General features: G+C 38.2%; 1 protein-coding gene across 1 annotated transcript in view; it reads right to left on the minus strand.

Annotated features, from left to right (window-relative positions):
• Window positions 1-25,878, minus strand: part of SUGCT (succinyl-CoA:glutarate-CoA transferase) — a 747,749-nt gene that overhangs the window by 93,778 nt on the left and 628,093 nt on the right. Inside the window, exon 13 of the mRNA XM_019451100.2 lies at window positions 8,862-8,925. Within this exon, the coding sequence (XP_019306645.1) occupies window positions 8,862-8,925 (64 nt within the window). The remainder of the gene's footprint in view (window positions 1-8,861; window positions 8,926-25,878) is intronic.

Genomic DNA, 25,878 nt, shown 5'->3' on the forward strand with positions numbered 1-25,878 from the left:
GTCCATCTGTTCATAAAAAATCCATACTGCTTAAAATTGTCACAAATCATGTTTTTAATTATTTTTCACCTAATAGTTTTTTATTCTAATCATCACCCAGAAAATGTCTATTAATTATTTAGTTGGTATAGAGGGTGCTGGTTTGATTTCAAATGATATTTTTGTCCTCCAGAAGCTTACAAAAGAAAGATGTTCATCATTTATAAAAAGTCTTGCAAAACATTCAGAAATTAAAAAATAGGGGCACCTGGGTATCTCAGCCAGTTAAGTATCTGACTTTTCAGCTCAGGTCATGATCTCATGGTTTGTGGGTTCAAGCCCCTGTGGGGTTCTGTGCTGACAGTGTGGAGTCTTGAGTCTGTTTTTGGTTCTGTGTCTCCCTCTGTCTCTGCCCCTCTCCTGCTTTCACTCTGTGTCTCAAAAATAAATAAATGTTTAAAAAAATTTTTTTAAAGAAATAAAAAAAAATGTCAGGTAATCACAGAAGTACATTCAACTTTTTCAAATTTCACTATAAAATCCAGACATCAATATTCCAATAAGTTGGTTTGAGCTCCATTAATTCACAGCAGTGATTGTCCTTCCTGCCCCAACACTGACTAGTTAAAAACTGTTGCAGAGTCCAAATACGAATGTTAAAATATTATGGGGAAAAGACTTAACAAAAGTTTTATTTAAAAGAACTTAAAGAAGTGTCTGGGTGGTTCAGTCAATTAAGCATCTGACTCTTGATTTTAGCTCAGGACATGACCTCACGGTTCATGAGTTCAAGCCCCACATTGGGTTCTGTGCTGACAGCGTGGATGCTGCTTGGGATTCTCTCTCTCTCTCTCTCTCTCTCTGCCCCTCCTCTGCTCAGGCTCATTTGCTCCCTTGCTCTCTCTCAAAATAAATAAATAAACTTAAAAAAATAAAATGAAAGAACTTAGAGCTGCTTGCTGAAAAACACAGATCAGGGTACAAGCAGGCAAGGGTAATTCAATTTAAAATCATTTCACATCTTCTTGATCCATTCATCAGTTGATGGACACTTAAACGGAAGGCTGATGGGGGAAGGGGAAGAGGGAAATGTGGGTGATGGGCACTGAGGAGGGCACTTGTTGGGATGAGCACTGGGTGTTGTATGGAAACCAATTTGACAATAAATTATATTAAAAAAATAACACATTTAAAATAAATAAGTAAATAAATAATAAAATCGCTTCACAGGCACAGAAGACTACTTCCCTTTAAGAGCACTGACACACTCCCCATTAAAATACTTCCCAGAAGTGCTACTGGAATCGGACAATTGCAGTACACACAGGGAAGTATCTGTAAATGGTTATGGTGAGAAAGTTTAGAGTTACACATCAAACTCTATTTCAGTGACAGCCTTTGAAGTTTGGAACTCAAAACCAAGGTGATTTGGCACCTACATAGACCATGGAGGACAGCATGTTCCACTCTGGCTAAAAGGCCAATGGGCAGCAGAATTACAAGATGCAAATGACAAATGGCGTCGTGGAAACGGGCAGTCCTTTGGAATGTGATAACCAGTGGAATATCTTTCCACTACAGTCACAAATAAGGTGATGTTTATCTAATGGCCAATCTCTTTTTGATGAAATGTTGTGGTGTGAACTTTAACTTACTTTTTAATTTAGCAATTACATACAAACTGCTATCAGTTTCATAGTTTAAACTTCAGGACATTATGAGTTTTACAAAAATCTCCAATGGAGTTAGAAGGTTTCTAGAAATTATACCTAAAAGCAGTCAGTGAGAACATCTGCCAAACCAGGTTGAGGCTTCTACCTGAGCTCCTCTTCCAGATCCCTTCTCCAGATACTAAGGACCTCAGAGACCTTGGCATAGATCTCCTTTACATTCTGATTTGTTTTTAGTTTGGTCATTAGTTCTGTGTTAGGTCTTATTCTTCCTGCCTCTGCCTACCTCGTCAGGGTGACTGTGAACCTGCCCCTCTCACTAAGTCCCTTTGAGCCCTTCCTCAGCTCCTCCTGTACACCAGCATGGCCTCCTGAAGGCCCCCACAGCCCACACCAGATTTGCCAACTGACAGCTGGCCATTTTTTGTGTGTCTGTACATTTCACTTCTTAGGGAAGCCTCCCCTGATGCCACACACTAGATGAGGTCTCCCTGGTCTGTGCTCTCCCAGCACCCTGCTGTGGCCTCAGGTTCTCCATGGAAATTCTGGTTCCCCTTTTCCTTCTAGTCCAATAAGCCCTCCCTGGTGAAGTGTAAGCCTCCTGAGCGACTGAGCCTGATCTGGGCACAGGTCTATTACCAGAGCTTCATCTAGCCAATAGAAGACCATAGAGTGAAGTTTTTGTGTTTGAGATTTTACTACTCAACTCAGTTCTCAGGTTACATTAGTTAATTATGAGCATATTAGTACATTGTGCTCACTGTGCTGATACCTCCATCATTAAACTAATGGTGACCTGCGACTAATGAACGTTGCCCTCCTGGGGACTCTTGGAATACCAGAATATTTAAGCCTGGCAAAGAGAGATAGGATGCATTTTGTCATTTATATCCCCACTAAGAATTAATTTTTCTTAGTCTCTTTCCACTTTTAAAACTGTCAAATAGGCTTCAAAGCTCAAATGAGAGAGTAGTTTAATGAACAACATATGAAATAAAGAACAATGGTATGAGCTTAACTACGACTCATACTTACAGATAGTTCATGAACATTAACTAGTTCATATGTTTTCAAAGACATGTATCCACACAAATGAAATTTCTTTCTTAATTATTGACTATAGATTGGAGGTAGTGGGAAATGATATGAAAAGGGAGTATGTTGCAACAGATATAAACTAATAAAAGGAATAATTTAGATCATACTACTCACTTTAGTATCAATAATGATTACAAATATTGAAACAATGTATTAAGTACTTACAATAATTATTTAAGTAGCTAAAAGAAATTTTGAAGAGGTTAATAATTTCCTATCCTTGTTAAAAGAATATTAAAATTGATTGACCAAGACCTTTAAGGTATTGATCAATTAGTATCCTATATGAGAGCTCTAAACTGAGCACCTAAGGGAATGGTGTGGATTTATCATCTCTAAAAATGGTGCAATAAATATTGTATAAGAATTATTGCTGACCTCTTTGACCTCGGACAGAGAAACTTCTTACTAGACATGTCTGTGGAGGCCAGGGAAACAAAAGCAAAAATGAACTATTGGGACATCATCAAGATAAAAATTTCCCCATGGGAAAAAAAAAAGTCAGCAAAACTAAAATGCAATAGATGGAATGGGAGAAGATATTTGTAAGTGACATATTGGATAAAGGGTTAGTATCCAAAATCTATAAAGAACTTATGAAACTCACCACCCCTAAAAAACAAATAATCCAGTAAAGAAATGGGCAAAAGACATGAAAAGACACTTTTCCAAAGAAGATATTCAGATAGCTAACAGACACATGAAAAGATGCTCAACATCACTTATCATCAGGGAAATACAAATCAAAAACACAACCTCACACCTGTCAGTAGCTAAAATTAACAACTCAAGAAACAACAGATGTTGCCAGGGATGTGGATAAAAGGGAACTCTTTTGCACTGCTGGTGGGAATGCAAACTGGTGCAGCCACTCTAGAAAACAGTATGGAGTTTCCTCAAAAATTAAAAATAGAACTACCTTACAACCCAGCAATTGCACTACTAGGTATTTATCCAAAGGATACAAAATTTGAAGGGGCACATGCACCCCAATGTTCATAGCATCACTATTGACAATAGCCAAAGTATGGAAAGAGCCCAAATGTCCATTGAGTGACGAATGGATAAGGAAGATGTAATATATATATATATATATATATATATATATATATATATATATACACACACACACACACACACACAATGGAACATTACTTGGGGATCAAAAAGAATGAAATCTTGTCATTTGCAACAATGTGGATGGAACTTGAATGTTTTGTGCTAAGTGAAATAAGTCAGTCAGAAAAAGATAAATATCATATGATTTCACTCACATGTGGAATTTAAGAAACAAAACAATGGACCTAGGGGAAAGGAAGGAAAAATAAGATAAAAACAGAGAGGAAGACAAACCATAAAAAACTCTTAAATACAGAGAACAAACTGAGGATTGGTGGAGGGGAAGTGGGGGGGGGGATGGGCTAAATGGGTGGTGGGCGTCAAGAAGGGCACTTGTGGGGATGAGCACTGGATGTTCTGTGTAAGTGATGAATCACTAAATTCTATTCCTAAAACCATTATTACACTATATGTTAACTAACTTGGATTTAAATAAAATTAAAAAAAATTTTTTTTAAAAGAATTACTGCTGTTCTTCAAGAGACATATTTCTAGAACTGACTAAGAAAACTTTTCAAATTAGTGCATTGTATAGAAAATTCAGTAAAGGTCACAAGAAATTCCTTAATATTAAAGGAAATTTAAATAGGTAGTTTTAGGTAATGTTAATAAGGATTTTTATTGGAAATGTAAAGATACATATATAAATATATAAACTGCATTTAATGAATTCAAAAACATGTCTCCACTAGCCAACTAGAACACAATGTAGCATAATATCACTTTTAACTCCACTCTGGGTTTCCTGTTTTGGCAGATTCACCTCATTGAGGCATTGTGGGAGAATTAGAGGTGTTTCTGCAGCATTCAAACTATAGCCTAAAACTTGTCCAATGGGGACATCCTTTACAAAGAAAGGCAGAACTATCATAGGTAAATACAATCAGTGAAAGGGGAAATCCACAGGAAAAAATGTAATTATTTACTTATAAATTCCCTTTACATTTAATACCTCTTACCCTGTCTGAGTGGCCTCGCAGTAGGATACAGTGAGTTAGGAAATACAACAGCAACTTCTTTTTTGACATCCATAAGCAGAATTGTCTCTCCTCTTTCACGGGTGGTCCAAATGTGCTGCTCTCAAGAGATGCTCAGATGCTAATTCCAAAAATAACCTAAACATATCCATTTCACCAGAAATCTGAGATTTCCTATACTGATAATCTTATAGAACGGATACAAGGTAAGTCAATAAAGTAGATATACCAAAAACATGCCTGAACTCAACAGAAATTAAAGAAACAAAAATAGTATTTTTCAAAGGGAAATAAAGATAAAAATAACAGATAAAAACGAAAGAGCTGAAGATCTGAGAATTGTATTGTGGTAAATTGAATTTTTGGCCTCAATTATTTACCCCTCTTTGCCCAGGCTTCCATGTAACTCTGCAATTTCTCTTAAAAAGAGAGAAACTTTCCTCCACTCCTTGGAACACAGCCTAAAACTTGCTTTGGCCAATGGAATGCCGACAGAAGGGTCTGCTAGTTATGCATCGGTTCTTCTGTGGCCTTGTGGTTTCTGTTTGCCTTCTTATTTTCCTGCCATTGCCATGTGAAGAATGTGAGAGATACGTTGGGCAGAGCTGAGCCCATGTTATAGTGAGGAGCCACGCTTGGCCAGACCTGCACCCAAAAGCAAAGTCACCCAGGCAAGTCCAGCTTGGCTACCCCCTACCTGGTCTACTTGTGTGGAATAAATAAATGCTTATGTTTGAATGGAACTGAGATTTTTGTGGTTATTTGTTACACAGCATTATCATCACAGTAGCTAAGTGATACACTTATAAATTAAAATGAGCAAAAAGGGGGGCACCTGGGTGGCACAGTCAGTTAAGTGTCCATCTTCTGCTCAGGTCATGATCTCACGGTTCATGAATTCAGCCCCACATGGGGCTCAGTGCTGACAGCTCAAAGCCTGGAGCCTGCTTCAGATTCTGTGCCTCCCTCTTTCTCTGACCCTCCCCTGCTTGTGCTCTCTCTCTTCCTCTCTCTCTCTCTCAAAAAATAAACATTAAAAAATAATAAATAAATAAAAATTAAAAATAAAATAAAATGAGCAAAAAGGGTATGCTTTTTCCTTAGGAATCTAAAAAAAATATTTCTCTCTCCCCAAGATTGATGTTCATTCATTTGCCAGGAAAGCCAACAAATTCACATCTGATTGATTGAGAGAGTGCCAGAACCAATAACTTCATTGTAGGTTGACCACTGACTTACTGTTCTCCCTCCTATACCAACAACTATAATTAACTTTCAAATGTTTACCCTTTCCTCCCATGTATTGAGGATATTAATGACTATGATCTCATCTGTAAACTTGTAGAATAAAGTTTCATCAGAGGTTCTTGAATGTTCTTTAGATCCCATGGTTCCAAGCAGGTGTTTGGAGGAGACAGCCTGATGGAAGCAGTGGAAGAAAGCTTAACAGTTAGAGTGCTAACCTCTCAACCAGCAGAACTCTGCTTTAATATATTTTAGATATTGAGGTTTCACTTGGAACTCAGTTCCACTGTTTTAAAAATTAAAATTAAAAACTGCTGGATAGGGGCACTTAGGTGCTTCAGTCAATTAAGTGTCAGACTCTTGATTTCAGCTCAGGTCATTCTCTCACGGTTCATGAGATCAAGCCCCCTGTCAGGCTCTGTGCTGATAGCATGGAACTGCTTGGGATTCTGTCTCTCCCTCTTTCTCTGCACCTCCCCCCCCCCAAGATAAATAAATAAGTAAACATTTAAAAAGTAAAAATAAAAAAATAAAAAATATTAGAGAAAATATTTTTTAAGATCTCCTCACACTGAAAACACTGATTAAATTTTTTTGACCACCCCCACTCTTCACTGCTATTGCCATGACCCTAACTTAAGAACAGAATCACCTGAAGTACCGTAACAACTTCCAAACGTGACTGCCTGCTTTTAGTTATAAATTGTGCCATTTCACTCCCCTGCATCAAATTAGAGTAAAACCACATCTGGCAGGGTGTCCCGGCTCTGCCTCTCTCTGCAGTCTGACTTCCCACTCCTTACCTCACCTTTCTTATTGGCTTAAAATAACACCCTGCTCTTTCCCAACTCAGAGTCTTCTCACATGCTCGTCCCTCTGCTTGGTATACCGTTCCCCTACTCTTCAAATGTCAACTTCTTATTATCCTTCAATTCTCCATTGATAGGTGACCAGGCTTTCTCTGATCACTCAAACTAATGTAAGTCCCATCTGCCTCCATTATTCTCTACGACAATACATGGTCTGTCCTTTCTTTCTTTCTTTTTTTTTTTTTTTTTTTTTTGCACTTATCATGACTTAACCCTTACCAGAACATTTGTTGGTTGCTTTTATTACCTGACTCTCCATTGAGTTTGAGCTTCATGTGGTCAGGTCTGGTTTATTTTTACATTCCCAGGACCCAAAGCATTGCCCATGGAATGTGTATATGGAGTATGCTCAGTAATATGAGTCAACAAGTGACTGTCTTAGCTTTTATGATAATTCTTTTATTTTTCCTCCACCACATGTCTACATCTCATAGCATTTCCCTGTTCACATGTGGTTCCAGTCTCTGACATGCTTACACCTGCTCTCTCTCTCTCTCTTAGTTACCTTCCTTAATTCCCAGACAGTGGTCCTTATACTCCTGTACATAAGAATTTTCTCTTTCAACTTACTTTATCATCCCACTTTCCTCTTCTTTTCCTTCTTGCACCAATGGTCATGATCTGATCTGTTCTGGGACTTTGTTATCAAGCTGATCCTGAATCTTGAAATTAGATTATAGCTACATAATACCTAACAATAGCAGTTATTCAATAAGTGCCATCTGATACCTAGAGAAGTAAATATTCTATGCTGTTTATTTATTTTGAGAGAGAGAGAGAGATAGCGAGCAAGCATGGGGGAGGGGCAGAGATGGGGGACAGAGGATCCAAAGCAGGCTCTGTGCTGACAGCAGAGAGTCTGATGTGAGGCTGGAACTTAACAAACTGGGAGATCATGACCTGAGCCAAAGTTGGACACTTAACTGACTGAACCACCCAGGCACCCCTCTATGCTGTTTTGACTCAGGTGAGTGAGGGGTTTGGGGAATGCCCAAATTTCAAGCAAGGTAACCAGCACTGAGCTTCAAGTAAACAATGACCAAAGTTGTATCCTAACTAATTTCATTATCCTCTGTCAGAAGAAAAGACAAAAATAAGTGTATGGTTTATATATAGTCTATAAAAGAGGGCCCCGAGGAACAAGAACATGGTGTGTTTTCCCAGCAGTGCCCCAAGTAGAGACAACTGAGCTGAGGAACAGTAACATTATGGTTGTTAGAGAAGTGAGATTTGTCGGGGTAGCAAGCTGGTCATGAGCTCTCACTACAGTTTGGATGCTCTGAGGCTTCTGGCTGCTGGAAAGAGAACTCTCTCCCGGAAGTGAAAAAGTTGGCATTTTGGCTCGGACCAAAATGTCTTAGTGAGTTTGTTTGGTATGAGTCAACTTAGAAAAATTCAATGTATTTTGAGTTAAGTGAAAATATTTTGTTTCCTTATCTACAAAGCTGAGATCCTCACCGTAAATCATAGTTCAGGAAAAAAAATGTCCTGGTCTGAGCAGCCACTAGCCTTCCCTGGATGCCAGTTCCATTGTGCCTGGCTTACCTTCCCATTCACCTATGAACCATGTGTAATTTCAGAATAGTTGCCACATCTATTGTTGTCTATCTTCGGCAGTTACATTGTGTAGTTTTGTGAGCATGTGATTACATAAAATGGAGTCAGATAATATGAGCAATTTTGGTTACCAGGGCAATCAGATATTCGTTAAAACGAAGACACAAGTCCGTAGCCTAGGTATATGTGCTTGTGGGTAAGATTCTAAGGTTTCCCTTTCATCCAAATGAAGAAGTTGGATAATGTCTTGACAAACTGTTTGGGGAATCACCAGCTACCTGCAGGGATCAGCACAGGGAATAATTAATGAAGGAAGGTATTGAGGAAAATAACCAAAGTTTTCAAACCTGGGACTGAGATCTTTCCCACGGTCGGATGCTTCATCTCCATAATGAGGCCATTGTGTAACACCTTCAAATGTAAAAACAGACAGAAAACTAAATTACAAAATAAAATTACTTAATCTCAAGGAGTTTGAAAAGCCCCCTATTTGGCCCACCAAAGAAACATTGCAAAACACAGAATTTTCAAGTTTGGAATTTTAATTTGAAAGTAAATATTTGAAACAAAAATGTTTCCATCTTATATTAAACCAAGTGATGCCAAAAAGATTTAGAAGGCACTACATTTTTTTTTTATAAAGTCTTCCCACTCTTAAAAATGCTATTTGCTCCTAAATATACAGTATGATTTTCCCCTTTTCATCTGTGTTTGATCCTCTAAATACTGAAGCTCTGCCTCTTCTGGCATTACTTCATCACAGGCCATGGCCAAAGTCAACTGCAGAAGGACAGAATGGGAGGAAGAACCAGGACCAGGAACTAAGGAGCCCATGGGGATGGTACATGAGCTCCTAGCAATTTATTCAGTGGAAGGTGTGGGAGTCAGTCCAGTTTGAAAGGTGAATCAGAATAACCAGAAGGCTCAGTGACTGCCGGAAGTGGACATATTCAGGGCTGCTGTGACCAGTAATAGGCAGGACCAGCTGACCGGGAGCCCAGAGTGGACTCATGTCAGAGGCTTGAGCTGGAGATTGGAACCAGAGAGGTTTTTGGTGGTAATAAGACCATTATTATAAGACAAGATCTCAGAACTGGGAGTCAGTGGGGAGCTGGCAGGGAGGAAATTGAGCAAACAAAACAAAACATAGACCCTGTCCTGAAGGGCTGGTTAGGTTCCCATGCACTAGGACCACGATAGGTATTTGGTGGTCCAAATAGCTTGGACCTCCAAGCTAGGTAGGTCCTGGCCTACCTAGACTTGGCCTCAGGTTCAGACTCAAGGCCAATTACTAGGACAGGGACATTCTATTAGGGACACAAGCAGAAGAAATGTGGCTTGATGTTGAATTGCTTGCTACTGGAAAAGAGCTACCTACATCCTTGGCTTTCATTTTTCCTATGGGGTGGGCAGGAACACAGAATCTGCCAGGGATCAAGTGCCCTCATAGGTAAAGGATGAGACAAGGGCATGGAACTAGATTCTAGACTACAAAAGTTGAATTCTGGGAGGCAAAACGTTTGGTCATACACAAATGAAAATTCTACAAAGTTGTTTTCCTTTGTTTAATTGTTTTTAATAGCTACTGTCTAAAGAACCCCAAAATTCAATTTACTATTATTATTACTGACTGTTCAGTGAGACATATATGGGTGAGTCACATATGAATTGTGCTCTATCTGTACTATCTACCAAATGGAGAGCTTCTCTCTTCCTATTTTGTACATGGATCTAAAGGGCAAGGGTTTCAGTGGCACAGTAAACTTGCAGACCATGATTTCATGCTAACATCCCCAAAAGCAGCAGTTGTAATGGCTCTATAGCATTTTGAGCTTCAGGTAAAAGCAAGATTTGCATATCCATATCCTTATCCTAGTCTTTTCCCAGAGTTAAAAGAGCATGGAATAAATAAACTAATAAAAATGTAAAACTCAGGGAAAGAGGTCACATTTCTTAGGCTCTCTCCATTTCCTGTGAGCTTTTTGGTCACATTGCAGAATAACCCACCAATAAGACAACCTTATAGGTGACATTTTAAGGTTAGAAGTAGAACTCTGCTGTGTCTAAATATTCTGGCTTCCACTGATTTCTTTGGGAATGGTCACCATCTTTGGGGTGATGCTCTTTAAACAACCGTGTCAACCTCCCTCAGTGAGGGTGATGCCACACCATATGGAGATCCTTTCTAGGGATGCCTTGCCTCTCTTTTGGAATCACCAGCTTTGCACCCAAGAGCTGGCCAGAGAAAATTCTTGCCAGTGTTAGAACTGAGCTATAATTTAACTCTGGTGTGGCTCGTTCTCAGCACCCGCCCAGCACAGCCTCCTCCTGTGTGGGGGTGGGGGCTAAATGCCAAGGCGAGGTGCTAAATCTCAGTTCTACTGAGGACAGGAACAAAAATACCAAGCTAAATTTCACTCGAAACAATTATCTGCACACTGAATCATTCTTCTCTTCTCGTATCTGTTGCCCTCGTGACTACCTCTTTGTAATAACACTGCAATGCTACTCACAGAAGACAAAAGTGAGTGTTCTTGGCTAAATATAACTTAACTGATATTGTTGAAATTAATTAACGCTGAATTTTAATCATGTAGGAAACGTTAAGTGTCAAACGTGAAAGGGTAGTTGGTAAAGGTCAAGGGACATATGTCACAGATCTGCAAAGCAAAAGCTAGCAGTTGATTGAAGTTTTTCATGGAAGCAGCTTAAAGAATGTGCTTCCTTCGCCTCTACCCTCATTACGGTCTGTGTATGATATTCCCAACTTTGAAATGAAATGAAACTTTGAAATCCAGCCTTACCAGTTCCTTTGCATTGAAAGTCCTTCAGTTTTAAGCAGAAATATAAATTCTTCTCATGTTTGGCTCAGGAAGGTTAACTGCGGTTTTTCATCTGCTACGGCATTTGTACAATTATGAAATAAATGGGCTAGTCTGAGCCCCCATCTTCAGAAAGATCTGACCTATTCCATTGCTTGGTTGCTATCCCCCTTTTTAGGTAAAGTTTGGAGTCAATACAATTCCATAGGCTTTCTTCTGCGAATCAGGTCAGATTATCTCGGGGAACAATCGAGGCCGTGGCACTGCTGTCCCTGGAAACCCTGCCTAATGACTCGGAATCTTGGAAAACTCTCCAGCCTTGTTTGTGGGGCAAGTCCTGCTCTGCTTAGTAACATATTCGAGAACCTCAGAACGCAGGCAGGCTGTCTGAATTTTAGCATAAATCTCTCCTGCTGCACTTCAAGCGTATTGTCTCTCCCTAACTTCACTGGAAACGGAGGACCTGGCGCTTACTAACATTTGTAGAACGCTTCTTTGGGAACGGTTACTAAATGTTCCCCATTTCTTTTTCTCACCCAGCCTCATCACCCCAGCCTCTATTACCTCAACCTAGAAATTCAGATTTAAAGTGTTTCATTTTCATGGGGCGCCTGGGTGGCTCAGTCGGTTAAGCGTCCGACTTCGGCTCAGGTCATGATCTCTCAGTTTGTGAGTTCGAGCCCCCCCTCCCACTCCCCATTGGGAGTCACCACTCTGTGTCACCACTCTGTGCTGACAGAGCCTGGAGCCTGCTTCAGATTCGGTGTCTCCCCCTCTCTGCACCTCCCATGATCATGCTCCGTCTCTCTGTCTCTCAATAATAAATAAATGTTTAAAAAAATTTTAAAAATATAAAAGATTTCATTTTCTGACCACTAACAATGGAATGGGGGAACCTCAGCTTTAGGGACCTCCAATACCATTTTCTCTCAAGGAAATGTCACGCCTGGAGCCTCAGTCTGGCCATCCAGGGCACCTGGGGGTATCTATTTCATTATTTTTGAATGAGGCAAGGAAGCTTCCCTAGAACTTTATAGTGGATTTCATCCTTCTTTCACTTATTTTATCCTCCCTAGATCTTTCATGGTTGGGTAGCTCTTCTAAATATCATTTCTTTTCCTTATAATTGCAAAAGCCTATTCCTGACAAGAATAGAATTGTAGAGAGTGTACTAACCTCTTTAGCAAAGAATCGGGCCTATTTAAAATAAGGTCTTTCTTTTTTCTTCAAGAGTTTCAGAGATTGACAGGCTAATGACAGAGTCAAATGGTAATGTATTAATGATGGGGGGAAGGGGGGGAGTAAAATGTATACCTTGAAGTGAAATACGAGTGTAAGTTAAAGTAAGAAAGTCTTTTGATAAAGTCCTATGGCAGGAATGGCAGAACAAGTCTGTGATATAGCACTAACAGGAAAACAATGTAAAAAAATAAAAAATCAATTCCCCCCTATCTGGGTGGTGAAAACCTCTAAGAAAAGCAAGAGATCTAGGTCAAGAGTAGAACTAACAAGGCATATTCAGATGAAAAGAGACTGACAGAATGGCGGCATTAAATGACATACACAAACGATATGTGTAAAGACCATATTAAAAATCAATATGATACCGTCCATGACATTAACAGTGATGCTCAACAGAGAACGGACGATGAATAGAGACATGGCCAGTCGTTCAGTTTAACAAACATCATAGAGCACCCATGTACTGAATGATAGCAAGGGGTTGGCAGTAAAAAGATGAATGAACATGCATTCAAAGTGCCTATAATTAGAAGACAGGGATGGGAATAAGAGACTTGAGCCGATTTTTATAACAGTTTAAGCTTCAAATGAAGGAGCAAAATCTAATAAGTAACAAGTAAGTAACTTTATCTACCTTGGAAGGAAGCTAAAGGACATAGATCAAGGAGTTCAGTGGAAGTCACAACACAAAGATAATACAGAGATAAAACATTAGGTTAACAATTGCAAGGATATATATAATTACAGAAGCTATTGCTCAACAATACTCTTAAGGGTCAGTCATTGTGTTAGAAGGGAAAGAGTTGTCTCTATTTAATCCTCTCATGAACTAAACCCCGTAGGAATTACTCTCATCTGCATTTCTACTGATAAAGTGATGGAAGCCTAGAAAGGTTGAGAACTTGCCCAAGGTTTCACAGCTAATAAATGGTTGACTTTGGATGATAATTAAGGTGCCTCTGACCCTAAACACTTTGCCAGTTGGAGACTTAGTAAGAGAAAGAAAAAAAAAAAAAAAAAAAAAAGACCAGCATAATTTGATTTACCATTAAAATAACTAGCTGATGTAGTCAATTCTGTAAAATAAATTAGTCAATTCACTGGGGTAAGAAAATCAGCCCAACGGATTGCTTGGCACCATATAGCCCAATTAGTTAATAAACTGAATGCTCCCTTGTAGCTAGCCAAGGCTACCACAGATACAAAGGCCGTGAAAAGAGGAAGGATTTTGGCCCCAGCATAGCTCAGATTTTGAAGGGGACAGACCCAGCGAGTGACCTTGGGCAAGGCACTTAAGTACTCTGAGGATCAGAACCCTCCTCAGTAAAAAGGTGGCAATAATATCTGTTTCTCCAGAGTCTGTAAGGATTAAGTGAGAGATGGGCGCAAAACTGTGAGCACAGGGCCTTGGACACAGTGAACTCAAAATTCATGGCATCTATTCATCATTATCCGAGATCAACATAAATTGAATGAACTAAGTAGCAAGTGCCTCCTTTTGGTTTCATTTCTTTATTGGGGGGGGGGGGGCAGGATTGGAAGCTGTTGTCTCTTTTAAGCTTTTAACAAATCCCTAGATTTCTCTAGACATGAAAATGTTACTGGGTCCCCAAAATATATTTATTTTTAAGAATTCAGTTACCCAGTTCCCATGTTGCCTTCCTGCAATTTCCTCAGTTTCCTAAAGCTTTCCAAATATCTTGCATCTGCCTTAGTTATCTTGCCCACATCTGAAGGCACTGCAGAGGCCATGCTGAGGAGCTACACGAGGACCATGGTCATTAACAGTGAAGAGAGCCAAAAAGGGTGATGTGGGAATTCAGCAGAAACAGTGGATATGCACATTATACGTGGGAAGTGAATCTACCACACTTGAACACCAGAATCATAGCATGCTTCTTTACAGGGAAAACTCAGAAAACCATTTCCAAAACATGCACTAATATCTTAGAAAGCAAAAAAGCACTGGAGTGAACTAATTTATTGCATTGTCCACTCAGTCATTGCTTTCACTTGATAGGAAAACAGCAAAGACTAATATTTGAAAAGTTACATAACTGAAGGTCTAACACACAACTAATATGTTAAAAGTTAATTCAACTATTTTGAAAACCAAAAAATGCAAAAATAACACATAATTAATGGAAAATAATGAACAAGTAAACTTTTCCTTGATAACGGAGGTCAGATTTAAGTGATGACATTTTTGTTTTTCTTATTTCTTTTGAAACAATTGGCTGCAACCAAACCTACTATGGTGCTAATGCACACGACCGAGCTTTTTTTCCTCTTTTTTCTAATTAAAAACATGAATATTTGTTATTCAAAGAGGTATTATAACATATACATATAGTTTAATGAGTACTAATAAAAACTTAAGAATGCTTACATCTCAGGGGCACCAGGGTGGCTCAGTCAGTTAAGCATCTGACTTCAGCTCACGTCATGATTTTGTGGTTCATGAGTTTGAGCCTCGCATCAGGCTCTGTGCTGAGAACTTGGAGCCTGATTAGGATTCAGTGTCTCCCTCTCTCTCTGCCCCTCCCGGGCTCACACTCTGTCTGTTTCTCTCTCTCTCAAAAAAAAACAAACATTTTTTAAAAATTAAAAAATAAAAATGAAAAAAAGAATGTTTACAACTCCAAGTTTGCCCCAATCCCTCCCTCTTCTGTCCCCAAATAATCACTCTGCTGGTTTTTTTTCCTTCCTTTTTTTCCATCTTTGTATCCCATATGTTTATATCTCTAAGGATTCAGTGCCTGTTTTCACCCATTTGTAAGATTTATAGCAATGAAATTGTGTATATATCTTCTTCTCTGATTCGCTTTTTCTCTTTAACATTGTTTTCGTGACTCACCCACTTGGAAGTATGTGGCTGAGGGCCAATTATGGCCATTAATGTAACATGTCATTATAGAAATACATCATAATGTATTAATTCACTCTGCTCTTACACTGTTTCCAGTTATTTTACTACAACAAACACTGCTGTCATACACATCTCTTCATGCAACAGTTGCTCTAGGGCATGTGCCTAGGGCTCAAAGGCTGACATAGGGTACATGTATCTTTCATGTTAGGCAAATTATTTTTCTCAATGATTTACCAAAAATTCCCACCAGTAGTGAATATTTTTATTTGTTTTACAATGGTAGCAAAACTTGATATTATCAGTGTTTTTAAGGCTTTGCCAATCTAATCACTTTGAAATAGTATCTTACTGAAGCTGTAACTTCTATTTCCTTGATTACTAAGGAGACTGAATATATTTTCCCTGCTTATTATTTCCTCTTCAATGAATGTGTGTTCAAGTCATTTGCATTTTTTTCTATTGGCTTAATTAACTTTTCTTATTGATTCATGAGTTCTTTGTGTATTCTGGTTATGAATCCTTCACTGGAACATAAATTGAAAATATTATGGCTTTATTTCTCACTCATTTTGTGGCATTTTGATGAACAGAAGTTTTTAATTTCAGCATTCTTGAATTTATTTTTTTCCGTTTATGTTCTGTATCTTTTATGACATATTTAAAGAATTCTTCCCTACCCTAGATGATGCAAATAGTCTCCTAAATTTTCCTATAAAAATGTTAGGCATTGCTCATTTATAATAAAAGTTCACGGCAAGTCAAGGATTGAGAGGAATTACCTTAGCTTGATAAAGACTGTCTACAAAAATCCTAAAGATAACATCATACTTAATGGTAAGAAACTGAAAGCTTTTGCTCTAATTTTGAGAGCAAGGCAAGGATGTTTGTTGCCACCATTCTTATTCAGCATATTACTAGAAGTCCTAGCCATGGAAATAAATCTAGAAAAAAGGCATGATCTGCATAAAAGCATACAGATTTTAAGGGGAAAAAATAATGGAATAAATACTAAATATAAAAGGAAGAAATATAAAAAGAAATATAATAAAAAGAAGAAGAATAAAAGAAAGAAATCACACAGATGACATGACTGTGTGCATAGAAAATTCCCATGAATATACAAAAATACTCCTGGAACTAATAAATGAGTTCTTCAAGGTCACAGGGCAAAAGGTCGACACGCAAAAAGCAATCACATTTCTGTATCCCAATGATGACATGAGGAAACCAAAATGGAAAACACAACGCCAGTGACAATTGCTAAAAATAAATGAAATGCTTAGACAGAAACGTAACAAAATAGGTATGGACTCTGTATGCTAGAAATTACAAAATTTTTGTGAGAGAAATCAAAGACTGCCTAAATAAGTGGGGATGCATATCATGTTCTTGGATTTGAAGACTCAACATAGTAAAGATGTCAATTCTCCTCAAATTTATCTATGGGTTTAATGCAATTCTCACCAAAATCCCAGCAAAGATTTTCTTGTATATTTTAAAAAGCTTATAAAAAAAATTATATGGAAAGACACAGATGTTAGAATAGCTTAAACAACCTTGAAAATAAGAATTAAATGAGAGAGAATTAGTCTACCTGATATTGAGGTATACTAGATAGATGCTATATAGTATACAGCGACTTAGAAACTATGGTAATGGAACAGAATAGAGAACTCAGAAATATATCCACTCGAACATGCCCAAATAATTCTGGCAAAGGTGCAAAAACAATGGAGGAATGACAACCCCTTAAATAAATAGTCCTGGAACAGTCAGCAGAAAAATGAAAAATCTCAACCTAAATCTCATTCCTTATTCAAAAATTAACTTAAATGCATCATGGGCTTCAGTGTATAATTTAAAACTCTAAAATCTTAGGAAAAATCTTTGATGTTGCTCTGCAAAGATCATGTTAAAGGGATGGAAATTAAAGCTACAAAATGGGAGAGATATTTAAAGCAGTATATTGGGCAAATGACTAGTATTGTGTGTGTGTGTGTGTGTGTGTGTGTGTAATTCTTATGACTTAACAGTAAAAAAAAATCCAAGGAGAAAATAGGCAAAAGGCATAAACAGACATTTCACCAAAGAAGATATACAGATGGCAAATAAGCACATGAGAAGATGTTCAATATCATTAACCGTGAAGGAGATGCAAGTTAAAAGCATAATGAGAGGAGCACCTGAGTGGCTCAGTAAGTTGCACGTCCTACTTTGGCTCAGGTCATGGTCCCACAGTTTGTGAGTTTGAGCCCTGTGTCGGGCTCTGTGCTCATAGCTCGGAGCCTGGGGCCTGCTTCAGATTCTGTGTCTCCCCCTCTCTCTGCCCCTCCCCCACTCTTGCTCTGTCTCTCTCTCTCAATGATAAATAAACATTAAAAAAAATTTTAAAAAGCATAATGAGATAATACCAATGGCTGAAGTTTTAAAAAGGTACATTAAATATTGGTAAGCAGAAACTGAATCATGCATACATTTCTGAGGAGAATGTCAAATGGTACAGCCACTTTAAAAAACAGTTGGACAGTTTCCTTAAAAAAACTAAACCTGCAGCTACATACAACCTAGACGCTGCACTCCTCAGCATTTATCCCAGATAAATGAAAAGTTATGCTCATACAAAAACCTGCACATGAACGGTCATAGCACCTTTATTTGTAATAGCCCAAAACTGAGAACAACACAGATGTCCTTCAACCGATGGGTCATTAAGCCAACTGTGGTACATCCATGTTGTGGAATACTAAGCAATAAAAAGGAACAAGCTATCGATTCACCCAACAGCCTGGATGCATCTTGATGGAATTGAGCTGAGTGTAAAAAGCCAATCCTCCGAAGATTACATAGTATATGATTCCATTTACATAGCATTGTTGAAGTGATGAAATTCCAGAAGCGGACAACAGATTAGCAGTAGAAGATGCAAGAGAGATGGCAGTCGAGGAGAGCTGAGTGTGTGTGGCTGTAAAGGGCAGTAGGATTGATTTTGAGATGGAGCTGTCTGTATCTTGACTGTATCGATGTTACTATCCTGGCTGTGATACCGTGAGATAGTTTGGCAAGATGTTACCATTGGGGAGCAGGACAAAGGGTACCCGGGGTTTCTGTACTATTTCTTATGACTGCATGAAAATCTATCATTACCTCAGAATAAAGTTTTATCAATTTTTTTTAACTTTGGTTTTCCGTATTTTGCTTTTTGAGAAACTGGAATTGAATTTTGCATATGATGTAAAAAGGGATTCAATTTCATTTGTCCCCCTAGAAAACTTCTGAGCAGTCGGTCCCTCCTTTCCTCATGAATCTGCAATAGCAGTTATGCTGTCGATCATTTCCATACATGTTGGGGTTGTTCCTGGCCTCTCTGTTCTGTCCTACGGGTACAGTTGTCTACCCCATAGCCAATACCACACTGACTGGATCACTGTCTTTCATCCTAAGTATCAGTGTTTCATTTGGCATGATCCCCACCACACCCCTGCCTTCAGGGATTCGTGGGATTTGTGGGATTGTCTTCAGGGATTCGTGGCCCTTTGCTCATCTCTGTAAATTTTAAAGACAACCTGTCAGGTGCCAGGAAAACCCTACTGGGAAGAAATAACCTCATTATAATATTATCTTACTACCTATTAAAAATTTACTTTAATAATTTCAGTTTATTTAGGTAATTTTTTTTTATTTTTATTTTTTTATTTTTTTTTATTTTTTATTTTTTTATTATTTTTTTATTTTTTATATTTAGGTAATTTTTAATATGTTTTATAAAGTGTTAGCATTTTTCATAAAGGCTTTGAGCAATTTTTCATTACATTTATGCCTTATAAAAGCAGTCCGTTTTAGCTGCTATAGTAAAATGGATTCTTTTTAAAAAATAAAACTTGCTGTTTATTGCTAGCATATAAAAATGAGATTTACTTTAACATTTTGATATCACATCTGGCAAACTCTCTTATTAATAACTGATTGGTAGACGCTATTGGTTTTCTGTAAAATGAATGATATCATCTCAGAATAAATACAGTTTTGTTTTTCCTTTCCAAATCTTATACCTTTCATTTTGTTTTCTTATATTATATTATTGGCTAGGAATACCAATACATTGATAGTGTTAGCAGATAACATTTTTATTTTGTTCTCAATTTTAAAGGAAATGTACATAATGTTTCATCATTATGTTTATATCAAAGCATTGTAGGGACACTGTATTAGGCTAAAGAATCTATTCCTAGTTGGTTGAGAACTTTTACCATAGATGTTGGCTTAATTCCTTTTATCCATTTATTAAGATCACATAATTTTTCCATTTATGGTAACATAGATAACATAAATTTTATCCATTTATGGTAACATAGATGTTACCAAATTCCTTTTATCCATTTATTAAGATCACATAATTTTTCTCCATTTATCTGTCAACATAATTTTCTAATGCTGAACCAATCTGACATTTCAAGAAAAATTAATTTTGGAGTTTTGTTTGCTAATGTTTTGTTTAATATTTTCTTGAATCTATTTCATAAATGAGAATGATCTGTAATTGTCCTTGTATTGCTCTTGCTGAGTCTTAGTAACAAGATTAATCTTTCCTTCATAAGGTGAGCTAGAGTAAACCTTCTTTTCCTATTTTGTGAAAGCATTTCTGTAATATTGGAATATCAGTTCCTTCATATCTGATGGAAATTCACCTACAAACTATCTGGAACTGGTGTTTTGTGAGTGAGAAGATTTTCCATTATCAATTTACTCTTTTAATCAATATAGGGCATTTAAGGGACACCTGGGTGGCTCAGTCAGGTAAGCGTCCAACTTAGGCTCAGGTCATGATCTCACGGCCGTGGGCTTGAGCCCCACGTCGGGCTCTGTGCTGACAGCTCAGAGCCTAGAGCCTGCTTCAGATTCTGTGTCTCCCTCCTGCTCATGCTCTCTCTCTGTCTCTCTCTCTCTCAAAAATAAATAAACATTGAAAAAATTTTTAAAAATATATATAGGGCATTTAAGATTTTTCTTTCTTAAGTATGTTTCAATAATGCGTATTTTCTAGGAATTTTACAACTCCAATTTACTCAAATTTACTATCTTAAAATTGTTCATCACTTATACAATTTTAGAATTATTGTATCTTTTTGGCGAATTGAAATTTTTACGAATGTGTGGCAACTTCTATAGTAACACGTTTTAAAGTCTGCTAACATCACTGAAGTTACAATGAGCTTAATTTTGGTTTGTTGTGTCTTCATATACCATTTTGTGCTTTGTAATCAACCTAAGTTTTACGTTTTAGGTGTATCTCTTGAAAATGGAAAATCACAGGACTTAGCAAGTCTTTTATCTGGAGGATTTAGTGCATTTACATGAATCGGGATAATTAATAGGTTTGAATTCATATCTGGCATCTTATTTAGGGCTTTCTTGTTGTCCCACTTATGAAAAAAAAAACTCGTCTTGCCTCGTTTGAGATTGGTTGATATTGTTTTCCTACACTGAATGTTTTCCACGTTTACTAGTTTGGAAGTTACACATCTTCGCCTTTCTTTCTCCTGCAAATTTTAACATGCATATTTAACTTAAAAAAATAGAAATTTCATTCATACCTATCCAGTTATCCCCATGCCAATTTATATTCCAGATGGTCCCAAACTGTTTCTGTTGCCCGTATTCATAGTGTCTAATTTTTTTCACTGTGCCCCTAGGCAAATGGAAGAATCTTTTGTTTTGGTTATTAACTAATTTTGTTTTGTTCATTAAATAACTAGGTCAAAACAACTTATCATGTATTTGGATCCTAATAACTTAGGAGCTATTTGAAAAAGTAGACATGAACTGAAAGAAAAAATAATAATTTTATTTCATCCTTAAATAACCACAGTTATTGTCTCGTAGCACATGTGCACTTGTGAGGCACTGCACAACTTCTCAAATCTTGGAATAAAATTATGTACTTCCGCCATTATTTCTTGTTGGATATTTATCTTCTCTTGGTATTCGCTTTGTTTTTCCATAGAAACATCCATATGAAAACTTGGTTTCATACAGATAAGATGTAATCGAAAGGAACATAGTGAATTCACTGTTGAAACCGTGAACTGCCTTGAGCTAGCATTCCATGCTGCCTCCAACAGATGTTCCTGTGTCTTCCTAGAAAATGTTAATAACTTCTGTTTCCCCTGCGTATTCACTAGGATGCTGTGAGTGCCTCAGTGCATAGTTTGGGAACAACAGTTATATGTTGTTGGCAACATTTGGGTCTCTTTTTTAAAATAAAAAATGAGGCAATATCAATATTGTTTTTCAAAGTCAAGGGTTTTTAGCTTACTACACGTTTACCATATTTTTGGCTCACTTTTTTCTTTTTTATTGTAGACCTTCCTTCAGTGCTTATATTCCCTTTTTCTATGAGATGTTCTTTTTTTTTAATGTTGATTTTTGAGAGAGAGAGAGAGAGAGAGAGAGAGAGAGAGAGGAGAGAGACAGAAGGAGGGAGAGCACGAGCAGGGGAAGGGCAGAGAGAGAGGGAGACAGAGGATCTGAAGTGGGCTCTGTGACAGAGCCCGATGCGGGCTCGAACTCATGAAACTTGAAATCATGATCTGAGCCAAAATCTGACACAACTGACTGAGCTACCCAGGCGCCAAGATGTTCTTTAGAATTTCCTTAGTCATTTGTTCGTAGTAAATCCTCTTCAGTTTTACTTTTTGTTTGTTTCTTTTTTCTTCTTTTTTTTAATCTTCTTTGTTTTTATCTTAGAAGTTACTTCATTTTTCCCTCATTCTGAATGATAGCTATACTGATTATACGTTTCTAAGCTGATAGTTATTTTCTGTTGGCACACTGAGGATATTCTTCCATAGTCTAGTGATTTTCATTGCTGCTTTTAAGAAGTCAGCTACAGGCTGAATGGTCATTCCCATGTAGGTAACCTGACTGATTAAACATCCTCTCTATGTTTTTGATTTTCTACCATTAGGCTTAGACTCACTTTTTATTTAAGTTTTGTGATTTTTATGTAATCTATTTTGCCTTCAGTAATCTGAGGACTTATGTCTTCACAAGCTCTAGAAACATTCCAAACCATGTTCAAGTATTGCCTCTACCAATTCTCTCTGGCTTCTCCTGGAGCCCCAGTTAGATATATCTTAGACATATATTTGCCATGCATTGAACTTGATCACTCTACATGTCTCTGCATCTCGTACATGTGCTTCATCCAAAGATGATTTGCACTGGTTTCTTCCAGGCCAGTGCTCAGGGGCACCACCAAAATGGGACCACATTAAATTAAATTTTGTGCTTGTATATTTTGGGACCCCAGTAGAATTAATTCCTGCTCTCTATGCAGACCAGTAGGTTTGTGGCTAAAAAACATTCATGGGAGATTTTCTCTTTATTTTATTTTATTTTTTTTTTAATTTTTTTTTTAACGTTTATTTATTTTTGAGACAGAGAGAGACAGAGCATGAACGGGGGAGGGGCAGAGAGAGAGGGAGACACAGAATTGGAAGCAGGCTCCAGGCTCTGAGCCATCAGCCGAGAGCCCGACGCGGGGCTCGAACTCACGGACCGCGAGATCGTGACCTGAGCTGAAGTCAGCCGCCTAACCGACTGAGCCACCCAGGCGCCCCGAGATTTTCTCTTTATATCTTTCCTGCAGGAGCCAAAGTCCAGACAGGCCAGAATAACAGCCATTTCCTTCTTCCTTCAATGCAGGGTTTTATATTTATTTGTTTTGCTTTGTTTTTTTCCCAAGTCTACCCACAGAGAATGCTGACTTTTGGATGTCCGAGGTTTATTCAGAAGTCCAATCTCCCAGCTAGCATGTGCTTTAGGATTTTTGTTCTGTCTCCATGTGTTATGGCCCCTCCAGCCCAAGTTCTAAGCCAACAGATATTAGCCAGTATTGGTCCAATGTATGCTTCTCTGCATGCATGTTTTCTAGTGATTTCTGTACCAGCAGGATTTCTCAGGTCACAGAGTCCTCCACATTGACAGAGACAGAGGTCCTTCACTGTCGTCATCCATGCTCTGGATATCATTGTGTGGCATGCCTCTGGATGTCTTCTCTAAGCTTCAGGATTCAGGCTTAATTTGGTGCTCTGACTTTCCCAGGAATAATTATCCCAGGGAAGAAGAAAAATAATAACTATTAAATGGAAGAGGAAATACAATAGCATCCAGTTAAATATAAAGGTGATTTATGAATTTTAAAGTCAGGATATTAGGACTTTTATCTTTAACTCAGTCCTCCTTGGCAGTGGGGCCTTTAAGGAAATTGTCCCAGAACCAATTGCTATGAACTTTGGTGGAGGTTAAGAAAACATTTGTTCCCCTCCAGCCCGTGAAAGGAACCATTCCAAGAGGCGGTCATCAGGGTGGTTATGTGTGCTGTCTTCATGTAACAAGAACCAAATAATTCCTTTGTTCTTAGGAATCTCCCAATTTCCCAGTGGGAAAACTGAGTTTTGATTAGTTATGAGGACAGGTCAGGAGGTTTTAAGTATGTCATCTTTCTTCCTGGACACTCCTTCCTGGACACTTCAGTGTCCACTTCCCAGACACTGAAGATATTAGGCAAAGATTCAGGAGCTCAGTCTAAGATGCATAACCCAATCTAATTTATTTAATGAACCTTTTTGATTGTTTTCAGAAGCTATGGAAATAATCATATTTCTTATTAATATTCATTTATTGGTCAAGAAATCCTCACTTAGGGGCGCCTGGATGGCTCAGTTGGTTAAGTGTCTGCTTGGGCTCACATCGTGATCTTACGGCTTGTGAGTTTGAACCCCACATTGGGCTCTGTGCTGACAGTTCAGAGCCTGGAACCTGCTTCGGATTCTGTGTCTCCCTCTCTCTCTGCCCCTTCCCCACTTTCCCTCTCCCTCTCTCTCTCTCTCACAAAAATAAACACTATTATTATTTTTTTTTTTTTAAATCATCACTGAAATGTGAATCACTGCCAACTGCTCTACTCTTTCAGGGACCAAAGTAACAAATGAGTGCAATAAGGAAAAAGGCCAGTTGGATAACAAAATACGGCACAACAACAAAAAACTTACGTGGAGTCTCTGAGTGTGCACAGTTTTCTAAGTGATGTGTCAGGGTTCAAGAGCCTAGCCAGCATCAATGTAAAAAAAGGACAGGGGTGAGTGTGAGAGATTAGCACCTACCTACCACCTACAGTGCAATTTGCCACCCTGGGCTCATTTTATCCACACAGAGGCCCAGGGAAATAGGTGTTATTATTTCCATTTTATAAATGAAGAAACAGGGTTGGAGAGGTAAGACGACTTGAATATCATTAATAGAGAAGAAAAAAAAAAGGAGGCATACTCACGCTTCTCCCACAGCAGAGCATATTATTGTTTCCCACTGCATTATGCCGTCTCTTAAGTGTTCAGTACCTTTTCTCACTATAATAAGATCCTAGTGTCCTGACCTGAGTGCAACATAGATAGATGGAGAAAGAATCATTGGGGACCCCAAGTATTCCAAATGAGTGCCACTAGCAATTTGTCATTTCTTCTGTTGGCTCAAGGGCCACCGGGAAGCTCAGGTATAGAAAGATGCAGGCCATATTTTATTGAGGGCTTCCTTTCTGTGTCTTTGATGGAAGCATGTTGTAAACTCTATTGAGATTAAATCTCCCCTGGGAGCTAATTACAATAAGGCATCTCTTTATTGGGTGTAGTAAAGCTTTTTCTTACTAAGTCCACAGGAACACAAAGGACAGCAGGAGGTAACCAAGCATCAGTATCTGATTTCTTCTTTCATAGAGTCATGCATGCCAAATATGTTTGACTCATTACCATTCTTGATACAGTATGATATCAGTTTAACCAGGAAAGATTTTCAGCATCGGGAAACCATAGAGGAAATGATGTCGTGGCACACACAGTATCTGAAGAGCCACAAAGCAGAGTGGCCGTTGGTAAATGGAATGATTACTCAGTTGTCTACCATGAGGAAGCAATACCACTTGCTTACTTTATGTCAGCCATTCTAGAGAACCATAACTACCCAAGAGGCAATCCGATGACAGTCCTGTAACTACAGAAAGATCATAGACACTGCACACCGTATCTTCCTCACACCAGATTCATCATTCACAGAATCTGCTCAGATTCAGAAAAGAACAGAACCATTATGATAATTAGCCTGTTGCTAAGACAAAAGCACTAAGACATGGTTGTAAATTGAATAAATTGCATGTTTTCATTTACATTTTGGTTTGGTTTTCAGGGGAATTGTGTTGTTGGGGAAATACTTTGCTCTAGGGCAAGAGATAAGGACAAGTGTTTTAGGAAGGAGTCTTTGTGACTCGGGTTGGGGGAGATAATATTGGTAAGTGTGAGGAGAGTCACTGATAATTTTGTGGACAAGTGATCCTTGGGATATTGCCAAAAGATTTTATCCACCAGAAAGGGCTGAGTC

The sequence above is a fragment of the Panthera pardus genome, unplaced genomic scaffold, assembly GCF_024362965.1.
Source record: "Panthera pardus isolate Hobbes unplaced genomic scaffold, ASM2436296v1 HiC_scaffold_8, whole genome shotgun sequence".
Classification (NCBI taxonomy): domain Eukaryota; kingdom Metazoa; phylum Chordata; class Mammalia; order Carnivora; family Felidae; genus Panthera; species Panthera pardus.